The 13,137-nt window shown below is 41.9% G+C and overlaps 1 protein-coding gene across 10 annotated transcripts in view; it reads left to right on the top strand.

The window, feature by feature from the left end:
• The window catches only part of FAM13C (family with sequence similarity 13 member C), a 118,168-nt gene that overhangs the window by 33,370 nt on the left and 71,661 nt on the right, over positions 1 to 13,137 (top strand). For 9 of the 10 annotated variants that reach the window (XM_070488081.1, XM_014833392.3, XM_070488087.1 and 6 more), the window contains one exon: positions 8,311 to 8,429. In XM_070488081.1, coding sequence (XP_070344182.1) covers positions 8,311 to 8,429 — 119 coding nt within the window. Of the gene's footprint in view, positions 1 to 1,206; positions 1,492 to 8,310; positions 8,430 to 13,137 lie in introns of those variants that run through there. The other variant, XM_014833388.3, reaches the window with a different exon arrangement.

Raw genomic sequence — 13,137 nt, 5'->3', positions numbered from 1 at the left:
CACATGTTTGCCCTGATACATTCTGTCTCTCCATCTCTCTGCTTCATCCTTTAGGCCACTTCAGTGATGCTTCTCTCATGAGCTAGGTTTGGTGTCATTGCTCTATGTTCCCAGGGCGTCTCACACTTACCTTTATTCTACTGTAGCGTTGATCATACTATATTGTAATTGCCTCTGTGTGTGGTTTGTGTCACCACCACCACTGCCACTGCTAGACTGAGCTCCTTGAGGGCGGAAACTAGGAAGAGCACAGAATGTAGCCCCTAATAGGAACTGCATATTTGAATGATGAATGAATGTAGTCAGAAACCCAGGAAGGCCATAAAGCTGAAGGGATGACCTTTTCCTGAATCCCAGGAGTCATAATGATCAAGCCAGATGCTTCACACACCTTGAGGGATCAGGCTGGTTCAAAGGTCAGGGTAAGTAAGCTCTTTTCAGGGCCTGGGCATGGTAGTTTGAGATACTCATGCTTTAGGGAGTAAAGCAAAGTGATCATGACCAGAATCTGTTTGCCTTCTTCTTTCCTTCAAGCTTCCTCCTGTTTGGGGCCTTCTGTAGACTCAATGATGTGTTGCAATTGGAGTGAATGGGAGAGTTGGAGGCCTGTACAAGGCCTAACTCCTCAGTGGGGCGGGAGCAGAAATGTGAGGATTCCTGGAGGGAGGTACATAGATTTTGGGTAGTCACAACACCCAAGGAGGCTAATCTTGCCTCTCGCACAGCTGGTTAATCCTACCCCTCTCTGCCGCCTGTGAGCCCCAGTCTGTGCAGGCTCATTAAAGGAAGACTTTCTTTTCTTTGTGAATCTCTCCCTTCGGTCTGTGTCCTTTATCTACCTGCTGCAGGGGAGAAAAAAATAAATGCCACTGAGAACCCAAATGCCTTGTGACTCTCTTTTATACTCTATTGTATGCTCTGTTGATTTTACATTGGAATATCACCCACCCCAGCTGTTACATTTTGTTAAATGTGCCTGTGTTCACGCTGATTTGCATGGGATACTTCTCAGCTCTATTGTGATAAAGTTAATTTCTATCTCGGGACCTACAAAATGGAGGCCTCCCCAGTGGCCCCGCCCATGTCTCAAATCTAAATTTAAGTCAGTGGGCACTTACAGGAAACACCTGTCAAGGAAACATATACCAATCACAGTCCTCCAATTCAGCTCTAGCTAGTTTACCTTACTCTAGAAAACAGGACTGGCAGCCTTATAAGGAAATCCTGATCTCCTAGCCAGTCATGGCCTGTTTCTGCGTTGCTGCCTCCAGCAGCTCTATAAAACCCACTCTTACCCAAAATCCCTGTGGAAGAGCGCTCTGCTGCATGGTAGGCACTGGACTCCTCCAACCCATGGACTGTTTTCTCTTGAATAAAGGGCATCAAACCCATTACCAAGTTGCCTTAGTTTTTTGTCTTTTGACAATTTTGACGAGGGGATGGGACCCGAGGACAGCTGCTGAAGATTCCTGGGACGGCTCCTGGATGCAGGTGAATGGACCCTCAGAGCCCTGTTGGTTCGCTGCCTCTTTGCCCGCTGCCTCTTTGCCTGCTCTCCACCTCCAGTAAGCTGCTCTCCATTGAGCTTGGCTTATTTTGCATTCTGAGCTCTTCAACTTTGTTTGTCCTAATCCTTCTGGGTGGAAAATTGGGGTGTGGCAGACTACATATTTTCACAGTGAGACAGGTCTCTGGAACTGTGCACAGGCAGCCAGAAACAGTAAATCTGGTTGAATTAGGGAGGATTATTTCCAAAGAAAATAATGGGGACACCCTCCCTCTGAAGAAAGCAAGATGGCAGCCATTAGGGGACCCACAAAGCCTCGAGATAAGTCCCCAGCGTAAACCACTGGGGGACTTGGAGAAATAAGACAAGAAATTTGGACTTCTTTGACCAACAGCACATCAAAATCTAAGTAGGCACAAGTCAGACTATTAAAAGCCATCAGGGCATCTGCCACAATAAAATCTTCTCCAGAAGGGAATAATAGATCTGTTGCTAATAGGAATCTCAGAAGCCAAAGCGGCCAAATTGGTGGGCAGGGGGAGCACTTAAAAGCTGTGAGGGCGCAGCCACCTAACACTGAGACTTGTTGGTCGTGGGATGGGTTGGCTTGACACTAGGCGCAACTGGCAGAGTAAATCCACCTCCCAGTTTTAAATGCGGAAATATCGGTTAAAAGTGCCTAGCTTAGTGCCTGGTACAGATCAGGCACTCAGGTAATGTTATTTGATTTGGAAAGTGGATAAGATAGACAACATAATTTGTCTATTTTCTAGTAGAAATTCTCAACTGTAAGCAGTATATGGGTTGATATCTCTGTTACAGATAATGAAGTAGGATCAGAGGAGATCCTACTTTGTGGATATGTGTGGATTTTGAACCTATACCTGTCTTCTCCATGATTTATTTTATTTCTGTGTTGAAATAGTGATGAAGTTAGGCAGAAATTATTTAGAAAATATGTCTGAAGAAACAGTTCTCTCGGTTCCCTGTTTCTTTTCTTTTCTTTTCTTTTCTTTGTTTCTTTAAAGATTGGTACCTGAACTAACATCTGTTGCCAATCTTTTGTTTTTTGTTTTTCTTCTTCTTCTCCCCAAAGCCCCCCAGTACATGGCTGTACATTCTAGCTGTAGGTCCTTCTGGTTGTGTTATGTGGGACGCCACATCAGCATGGTCTGATGAGCGGTGCCATGTCCTTGCCCAGGATTCCAACTGGTGAAACCTTGGGCCACCAAAGTGAGCACAGGAACTTAACCACTTGGCTGGGCCACCCCGGCTTGGTTCTCTGTTTGTTAAAGTGCCAGAACATTTTAAATAATAATCAGATACTTTTTTTTTTTTTGAGGAAGATTAGCCCTGAGCTAACTACTGCCAATCCTCCTCTTTTTGCTGAGGAAGACTGGCCCTGAGCTAACATCCATGCCCATCTTCCTCTGCTTTATACGTGGGATGCCTACCACAGCATGGCTTTTGCCAAGCGGTGCCATGTCTGCACTTGGGATCTGAACCAACAAACCTTGGGCCACTGAAAAGCAGAATGAGCGAAATGAACTGGTGTGCCACCTGGCTCGCCCCTATTTTTTAAAGGAAATTTAAATCAGCTCTTCCAGGGCCTCCTTTCCCCCAATTATGAAATGAATTTGATAATCCACTCGTTCTTTTAATTAAGAGTAAAGGTCTTTAAAATGCCCAATTATTCAAAAGGATTTTAAGTCACCTCAGACGTGTGCAGGTTTAAGGTAAAAGGAACTGTAGGGTGACATAGGGTAGGGTAGATTTATAACACTCCCTTGTTCGTTCTAATAGCTAAATGTATATGCTTTTCTGAACTGTGGAGATATCAGATGTCTTAATCAGATAATAATTAGAGCTCTTGGGAAGAACATGCTCTCATAAATACAAAGCATTATTACTAGCAATGGACCGATTAGTTTTAAAACCATTCAATTTAAAATTTAAACCAGCAGTTGAAGAAAATAAAATTTTATCAGTTTTAGAATAGAATGGACACAGATAAAACCGCAAGTGTGAGAAGATGAAAAAAAGTTAATGTTTTGATTGACCACAACTCGGAAGGGAAGAGCTAGAGGACGTGTATGTCTTTGAGGCCCAAGGGTAATATTCTCATTTGGCAAATTAGAGCAGATCGGCAAGAACTGAGATTAGGATGGAAAATTCTTTTCTTTCTTCTGGGTCATGGATTTGTACAAATTGGGGAAGTTGGAAGGGCCTGAAGTAGTGGCTGTGCCATTGGATCAAAACTAGATTCTCTCAAGTTCTGCAGAGTCAGCTGAACTCACTAAAATCCCAACAAGGACAAAATATCCTATTTTACCATTTCTGCTTAGGGGCAGCTAATTTTTCCTTAATTCAGCTGGGGTTTTGAGCCTCTCAACATAATGCCTTCTCTCTTGTCATCACATATACTATTCTAGCCTCTGCTCATGGATCAGAAAATAACCTAAGTAATGTTTGTTTATGGACAGCTTTCTTATGAAATATCTCAGAGCTTCGTCAATTTGATTGTTTCTGCATATTGCAGAGAACCAGCAAATCGATCCACTGAGGCTGGACTTGGGATGTATGGGAGGTGAGGTGGAAGGGTAGAGCGAGATGGCTGGGAGCAGGAAAAGGTGTAGGATGACTCATCTTACAGGTGCCCATCCAGGCTGTGCCTGGCCGGGTGGCAGGAAGACAAGCCTGGGGGAGAGGGTCTTGTCTTGTCCTTCCCTCTTTCTCCTTGGTCAGCTTGGACCTGCCCATTTGATAAACATTAACACAGATGTTAGCAAATTAGGGTCTGACCTCTTACACTTTGGTCTTTGTCAAATAGGAGATTTGAAAGTTCTTTGGGGGCAAGGATGTTGTATTCACCTTTATATAACCTCCTTAACTATCAACATCCGTGGTATGTAGCAGGTGATTTCTTTTTAAGTAAAAATATATCTCAATGATTTCAAAATAAACACCCTGCTTTAATGTTCTGGAATTTTTGAGCTGCGTGTTACAGCAGATTCCGCACAAAGATTTGACGAAGCTTAAATAGGCAAAGGTAATCAAGTATGTTCTTTACTTCTTGTCCAGATGTTGTCACCTTTGGGAGTGGGAGGGGTAGATGAGGAGAATATGTTAACTCTCAATCATCTATCAGTACATTATCTACTATAAGGACTTACTTTGGCTGTCCTAGTTAACCTTGTCACTGGCCAGTTGGTAGAGTCCAATTGAAATAGAGTGAGAGCTCACCAAGGGGGTGAGTCCTGGTCTCTCCTGTGTCTGACTAAATCTCTATTATAGAGGCAGATAAATATGATTATTGTTGTTTTCATTTTGTATTTTTTCCTTTATATCCTTATGACCAAATGACAACTGGCAGCACAGTACCTTTGAAAGCTACTGTTCTATTAATTCAGTAAGAATCGTATTCCCTTTCCTTCTGCCTTCCTCTTTTAAGGGAAAGCATGGAATTATTTTTAAAAACTGGGGCAAGTAAGGATTGGGGTTTACTTCCCTATTTCCTGTGAGGTTCTTGAGTCTTCTACACTAGACTCTTGAAGTTGCTTTTTCTGGTGTGTCCTCCCGACAAAACTTCTTGTGTCCCTCACAGTACCATGCTCTCCTGGGTGTGCTCTGCAGTTCCTTGATGCTAACACACACATCTTTTCACATTTTCACCTTTCTCATATCTGAGTGCATCTTAAAATTGATGGATGCACTTAATATGGCATTATTTGTTTTCCTAAAAAGCCATTGTTTAATCCAACTGATGGTGGTTTTTTATAATTGATAGATTGGAATGGGTGGAGGGTAGTGGTGTTTTAATTATCTATAGCTATGTAACAAATAAACTCAAAACTTAAAATGACAATTATCATTTATTCTGTGGGTGAGGAATTCACTTAGGGCACCATAGGGTGGTCTTTCTGCTCCACAATGTCTGGTGCCTCAGCTGGAAGATGTGTAGCCTCCAAGTTAGAATCATTTGAAGGCTCATTGATTCCCATGTGGGCTTTGCTGGGGCTATTGGTTCACAAGGGGCCATTCCATGAGACATAATGGAGTGGAGAGGACTAAACTGAAAATCTTTAGTCTCTTCCTTATGAACAAAAGATTTTCCAAACTCATAGGAGCTTTGGAAGGAAGAACCCATTCAGTATTTTCTGAGAGAGGCTGGACTTGGGTTCTGATCTGAGTGGGTTTTGGAGCATCGGCACTTGGGAGCATGATCTAACATTTTGTCATTGAAAAGGGCAGCATCTGTCATTAGTTATGCCTGTATTTTGCATCAAAGTCTGCTCTATTGGGGGGCCAGCCCCATGGCCGTGTGGTTAAGTTCGCATGCTCCCCTTTGGCGACTCGGGGTTTGCTGGTTTGTATCCTGAGCGTGGACCTACACACAGCTCATCAAGCCATGCTGTGGTGGTGTCCCACATAGAAGAACTGGAATGACCTACAGCTAGGATAGACAACTATGTACTGGGGCTTTGGGGAGAGAAAAAATGTTTGGTCTATTTGTTCATAGGATGATTTATACCAAACTCCTTACTTATGCTTCCCCATCTTCATATCATCTTCAAGTTTTAAATTCTTAGTGGGCAGAAGAAGCCTAGTTGACATTGCCACTTTCTTCTCCATTTGAATCAGGGACTTGATTATCACCTGTTTCCAAATGCTCCTTATCCACCTATGCCAGAGAAAAGTTCTCTTCTGGCAATGCTTTCATATCTCTGACTTGAGCAGGTTAAGGCAGCACTTTCTCCAGAGGCCCTCTTATTCATCCCTAAGATAAATTGTAAGATCCATGGGAGTCCAGTAGTGTGTGGCCTCTAAACCTTCTCAACCTCTTGTGAGTTCAAAGGATTAGTTAAAATACTGTCTTTGATTTTTTTTTTAAATCCTACCCTTTCCTAAAAGGGTAAAGTTTTCATAAAATGGAAATTTCTAGTTTAAACTTTTTAGAGATTAGAAAGGCCATTTCTTTAGGCCTACACATTGAGGCTTCTAAATTATGTTCGAAACAATATTATTATTTGTATAGAAACCTAAAACGAACATTGTACCACAAAAATAGATTTTCTTTTGCTAAATTCATTTGGATTAAGTTTCCAAGGATTTGCATAACACTGGTTTCAGAATATTGAGCTTCAAGGGAATTTTAATAAAAGAAATATAATTTACATCATCAATATCTCCTGTCTACTGTATGCCTCCAGTTGGCAAGCACTAGAAAAGATTCTAATGACATCTTGTTCAACAACCTCGTGAGCTTGGAGTATTATCCCTGTGTTAAACACACCTAGCAAGTAGCAAGCAGAGCTGTCTCACTTGAAAACCATTGTTTGGGGAAACTTGGCCAGTATTTGAGTAGCTGGAGAATTTTTCACAGCAGCTACTAAGTCTTGGAAACTATTGTATAGTAATGGAACCCTTTCTTCTGGAGGGTCTGCTTGCCTGAAGCCAGAGGCTTTGAAAAATGGAATTAAAGACAGGAACTGGGTAGGCCTCCTTCATTCCTTTTCCTCAGCTCTGCTCCCCTTCCCTATTTAGCCCTCTGATAGGAAGGCATTCATATGATTTTGTTTTAGAAGCTTGTGATGACTACTTGGCAAAAACCCCACCAAATTATTATGTTATTTTGGAGAAATGACTTCTGAGGCACCTGACGTGTTGACACTTGTGCTGGCTTCAGCGCACACCCCTGATAGAAGAGCTGGGTCTGTATGGCCACCACCATATACCTGCACAGTTCGACCCAAATTCACTGCTTCACTTAAATATTTTGACTGTGTGACTGTAGCCGTATTGCTTTACTGAATTTCTCATTGATTTTGGTTTTAGTATTTCATTTATCAGGTAAAGAGGAGCTATTTTATCCAAAGGAAGATTTGTCAGTTAGAGGTTTGGCACGGCTCAAAGGCTGCAGTGGTTGAACTGCTGAGCACATATAAATCTTTCGTTTTTGGTGTGTGTGTGTCCATGTGTTCAATCCAGATTTGTTTTAGCTTGGGTGTGTTTATGCTGTTCTCTAGAGAGTTTATCATTCTGAGGTTTCTCTAAATTAATGAGTAGATTTCATCATGGTGTGACCAATGTGGTGACTTCTTTGGATGCCGTGTAGCTAATAGCAATCGTGCGTGTGTGTGTGTGTGTGTGTGTGTGTATGAGAGAGAGAGAGAGAAAGAGGGGGAGAGGGAGAGAGGGAGAAGGAGAGAGAGATCAAGCATGCTTGGGATTTGGAATTTATAAAAATGGTTTGTTCCTTAGTTTTCAGATTAACTTAAATTTCTTTCTTATTACAAGAATAATGTATGTTTATTGTAAAAAATATAGATGAGTCCCAAAAAAGAAAAAAAAGGAAATGACATCTCAGAGTTAGTCATTGTTAAGATTTTGGTTCACATTACCCCAATCCATGCATGTGTGTGTGAACACTGGTACATATGTTTGTTTTTGCAAAAATGAACCTATACTATAAACATTGTTCTAGAAATTCTATTTTCAGATCTGTCCATTAAATATCTTCCTATAACATCATTTTTAATGTCTGTAAAACTTTTAAGGCATGGCTATCATATCTTTAGAACATTGTTTTTATTTATTTTTCTTTATTCTGTTATTCTGCAGCAACTGGCCAATAGAGGCTTTTTAAATTTCAGGTGACTCATTGGCCCCCTTCCCTTACTACAGTCGGTAGAGTGTGTTACATGTTGCTGCTCTGCTGCTCTGAGACCCACCCCCTAGCTGAAGGACACTGTGAAACTGATGGCTGCTGATAGCTCATCTACTTTTGCTGTTTCTTCTTGCAGGAGACAGAACATGCGGTGCCCAGCCAGTCGGAGTGTCGGGGGAGAGCAGGAACGCCAGCTCACGAGAGTCCACAGAACCACACTTTCAGGTGCCAAGAAACAGTGCGGCTTCAACCAAGGTGAGTCCTTTGTTGCTGGAAATTGCACTGTGTCTGGGGTTCGTTTCCCTGTGCTTGCCACCCCGACACAAGAGTCAAGGCTTTCTAACTTTTGTTGGCACTCCTTATAGTCGGAGAAGCTGCTTAAAGGGGCCTAGAAGGAGTATCATTGAGTCTGAGTTTAAGAGAAATGTAAATAACCTACTTTCTCTGTCTTCAGTTTGAAGATAATCAGCCTTAAGGCTCAGAGAGGAGTGGAGACAGTCCTGCCCTTGGAGAGAAATGCTGATTTAATTTTGTTTTCTTTCATTCCATACCAGAGATGATTAGGCTTTCCTTTGTAATAATGATAATTAGTGAGGACAGTATAAAAATCAAGCCACTTGCTTTTCACATATTATCCCATTTAGCCTTCCCCACTTCCTCATAAAGTGGGCACTCATATCCCCATTTTATGGAGGAGGAGCCTGAGGCTGAGAGACATTGCAGCTCTTGCCTGATGTTACACAAATTTTGAGCCAGAATTTGAACCTACAAATGTCTGATTATGCCATAGCAAGTGTGGCTTCTGTGCTGATCCAAGTGTTGTCCTTAAGCCCTGAAGTAGCCTGGGGCTGGCCTCTTTGGTCTGCTAGACCTGCTGGAGACAGCCCTGGGTCCAGGGCAAGGACGTGGGTGGAAAGCTGTCTGCAGCAAGGTTGGCATGGCATTCTGATGGGAGCCTGGCATTGCAGCTGTCTGTGGAAAGTCTCTTCTGGAAATAAACAGAAGAAAGAATTCAGCCGCTAGTTGTGTCAGCTGTCTTTGTAGGATCTTGTGTACAGTGTAATCATAGCCCTCACTTAGTGGAAAGAGTGCTGTGCTTCTGAGCATGACCTTTAGCAATTTTTTCAAGGTGGCACAGTCTAAATGAATCAACAACTACAGAGAAGAGTGGCTTTGCTATGCAATTGTGCTTTAAAATATCCAAAATATTAAATTTAGAATCATAGAGCCCCGAAGGGTTGGAGGCAACCCTAAAAGTAAGATGATCCCCTATCCAGCTGGATTCATGGGCGCTTTTGTTACCTTGCTGACAGGTTCGCATGTCTTGTCTGTTTATTCTTACTCGACCTCAGGTCAGGTAGGACTCAGCCTTGTCATTTCTTTGCTGATCAGGACATTCTCCCTCCTATTTGAGGCCTTATTGTAATAAAACTGTTTTAGGCTGACTAGAACCAATTTAAGCAATGGCCTTGTCTCCCCCTACCAGACTGGTAACTGCCTCTCTCACCTAGAATAAGACTGACTATATTCCCATGCATATTTCAAAACAGTAAAAAAGGCCAAACAAAATGAAAACAAACTGAATCATATTTGTGTATGGAATGCAGGGTAGCCCTTTGAGGTGGATATTCCACAGAGGCTGATGGGGAAAAATGGTATTAGCAGTTAACCTTCCCAAAGATGTTTAATGTTCGGTAAACTTAAAACCACTTTATATCCCGTCTACTGTAGGGAAGGTAAATGGTAATATTACTGTTATCAGAGGTTAAGTCAGAAATTTAGAAGGATTCCGTGGTGGGAATCATTCACATATGACTAAGAAGGAGCTAAGAGTATTGAATTAGAGACTCATCCTCATGAGGAGCCGTATAGGGCAGCAACTCTTAGGTTTGGGAGTGGGGAGTTACAGTTTTATTAAGTTTCTCAGAGATCCATGGCGCCTTTCTTCAGACAAAGAGAGATGCACATACACACCAAAGCTTGTGTGAAATTTTAGGAGGTTCCTAGACCTCCTCTGCCTGTCAGAAAGGAGCCAGATGCGGGTCCCTGGACAGCCTGCTTCATTGTCAGGCTTGTCCTTTCCCAAGAGATTGGCCACTTTTTGTAAAAACAGGTCTCTCTTCCTCTATACCTTAGCAAACCTCCACAGGACCCCAAATATCTTGCTGTTCTTTTCTTCTTTTTTCCTGCTGGCTTCCATGCTTTACTTTTACAGGGTCTAGCTTTCTGAGCGAGTAGCATCTCAGAATACTTCATGCATCAGTGTTGGCAATCACAGGATTCGGTGTTAAGTTGCAGATCAGGAGTGTTGTTAGGCCAGTTATGTCTGGTAATTAAATTTAGTATTTAGATTGGGCTGGTAACCTTTAAACTACAGAGTTATTTGTCACAACCATGGTGGCGTCACCCAGGGACATTCTAATGGAACTTAAAAAAAACTCATCTCAAAATATTACAGGGATTGTGAAATTTGATGAACCGGTGAAATGAGATCTGAGGCTAAAAACAACTTTGAGTCAGGTAGTTCACATTCCTGATAACATCCCTCTTCCGTTTGAAGCCAGCATATGGCCGGGTTCAGGCATATTGTGCCCAATGGGATCTTGATAGAGACTTGATACTGTAACAGGACACGCCAGACCTACGTCTGGGTCAAAGTGGTGGAAGAAGCCAGGCTAAATCTTAGCAGGTGTAAAATGCCACCTTCTAGGGGATGGAGGGAGAATGTTATTAGCATAATGAACACTTTGAGAAAGGGAAGAAAGATCTTTCTGCAGTGAGGAGCCATCAGGGGGTCACATGTCATTTAAGTGAGACTTGAAGGAATAATCTTCAGAGAATGAATCTATCCGTGTAGAAGTGAGATTTTGGAACTGATTATGCCATGGGGTTGGGTATTGATCTTTTCATGCATGCCAGGGAGAAATAGCATCATAACTTCAGCTCTCAGAGCACATTGTATCTTCAGCTCTTTCTGGCACAAGGAGCCTTTATCTGTGTCTGTGGATGAGCCTCAGGGAGGCCTATGAATGTTTCCGCCCAAGTTCCAGGGTATGTATACTAGAACCGCCATCCAAACCTCTTCTTACCTCCAAGTTTGCTTGCTCTTCTGAATTCACTCAGTAGAGCCAAGATTTCAATTTAGCCCCCTCTGTTGCATCCTTCCTATTTGCCATCCCCCCCTCATCCGTATGTTATATTCCTTGGCAATACAGTGCCCCACATCAGAGATCTCAAGTTTGGTGTCCTGCAGGTGTATCTAGTGTACAGATATATTTGGTTTTTGGAATATTTTAAAATATTTTGATTCAATATTTAATAATTGGAAAGTTTAACAGATTTTTGGCATTCTTTTGAAAAATCTGAAGATGGGATAATGCAAGGCCTACATTCTACAAGGCAACAATTAGCTGGAGCTGAGGAGCAGCTTTCCAGTTTTTCACAATTCCCATCCAAATCTCATTTATTTACATTCTTTGCCTGGCTCCTATAGGCATTTGATTTATAGTGCCTACTTCAATCCTTTTCTTCCCAGCAACTGCTCATCCTGGGACTCTGGAGGCCTTCAGCTAAGCCCTAATAAGGTGATGGCTCAAAACGTCTCAGTGCCTCCTTTTTCCAGATGACGTGTTTACGTTTTAACTTAGATTTTGAGTGCGTCTAAGTGGAGGGGCTGCATATTACTCTACCCTGGCGTGCTCGGTACCTAGAGCTTTTCAAAACATGTAACATTGTAGAACTGCTGTTAGAGCAGGAATGAAGGCTTAGTAATCATTTGATACAACCCTCTCATTTTCTAGTTTGACACCCAGTGAGGCTCCGATTTGCTTAAGCCCTCACTCCCCTTGAAATAGAACCAAGACAAGTGTACCATCAATCTGTTTAGAGCAGTCACTTGAAAAATATGCATCAGTTTGATTGATTTTTATAGCTAAAGTCAGTGCCAATCCTGTAAACCTTCAGATATGACAAAGGGGAATTTATGGATGTAAGAGAATACTAGTAAAGTCAGGATTTCTTATCCAGTTAAGTAAATTAACTTGTGAGAATGATTAACTCACTTGTGTTTAAAATATTGTAACAAAATTTATGATAGCATTAAACCTTTAATGTCATTAAAGACCTTGTCTGTATAAACAGGAGCTATTCTATAGCACTGTGTGGCTACTAATTAAGTTGGTGATTACATTTGCAAATTGGAGTTCATTAGCCTCTTCATCTGAAAGTCCCCAGTTAGAGCGAGTGGAAGATTGGGGTATGAGTAAGGATAATGGTCTTTGATGGCTTTGACTCTCTTTGTGACGTTCCAGATGAAAGCAGAAGCTTTGTTGCTCTGTGGAAAGAGGAAGTTTTGTTGGCAGCAACTTTTCCATGGGGAATAAATCCTTTCATCTTTTGTTTTGAGATAGACAAACTGTTTCTTATTTAAATGTTTTTCATGGAAGTAAGCAGAGTCTTAATGAGTTCTGCTAAAAAGAGAAAGAATGCGTAAGAGAACGAGCACCCAGAGATTTTCAATAATGCAGAAGAAGATTTACTGTCTTGGACTGTACCAGAGCAAGAGTTCTGTATGTTGCGTGTTATTCTTTCTCATTAGTGTGCTCTTAGGGTTTGTGTGTGTGTGTGTGTGTGTTTCTGTGTGTGTGTGTGTGTGAGGGGGCAGGGGATGAAGTAGAGATTGGAAAAAAAAAAAAAAGCTTGTCTTGACAATGTTTTGACACTCCCTGATAATATTGTTGGGTAATGAGTATGTTCTAAAATAGCTTACTTTTAGGTATACTGCATAGGAAAGGAGCCATATAGTGAGGGCTCTCCTTCCTTCCCCCATCCTGTCTCCACCCCCATGGGTGCAGAAACCATCTGGTGGAATGGAAAGAACATTCCAATTAAGAAATGCAGGGACTTATCTCGTATCTATGAGGTGACCTTGGTCACTTCACTCAAATCCGTGAGTCCCCTGTCT

This window comes from Equus asinus, chromosome 2 (assembly GCF_041296235.1).
Source record: "Equus asinus isolate D_3611 breed Donkey chromosome 2, EquAss-T2T_v2, whole genome shotgun sequence".
Classification (NCBI taxonomy): Eukaryota; Metazoa; Chordata; class Mammalia; order Perissodactyla; family Equidae; genus Equus; species Equus asinus.
The sequence above is the reverse complement of the archived record's forward strand: the minus strand, read 5'-3'. Positions and strand labels throughout refer to the sequence as shown.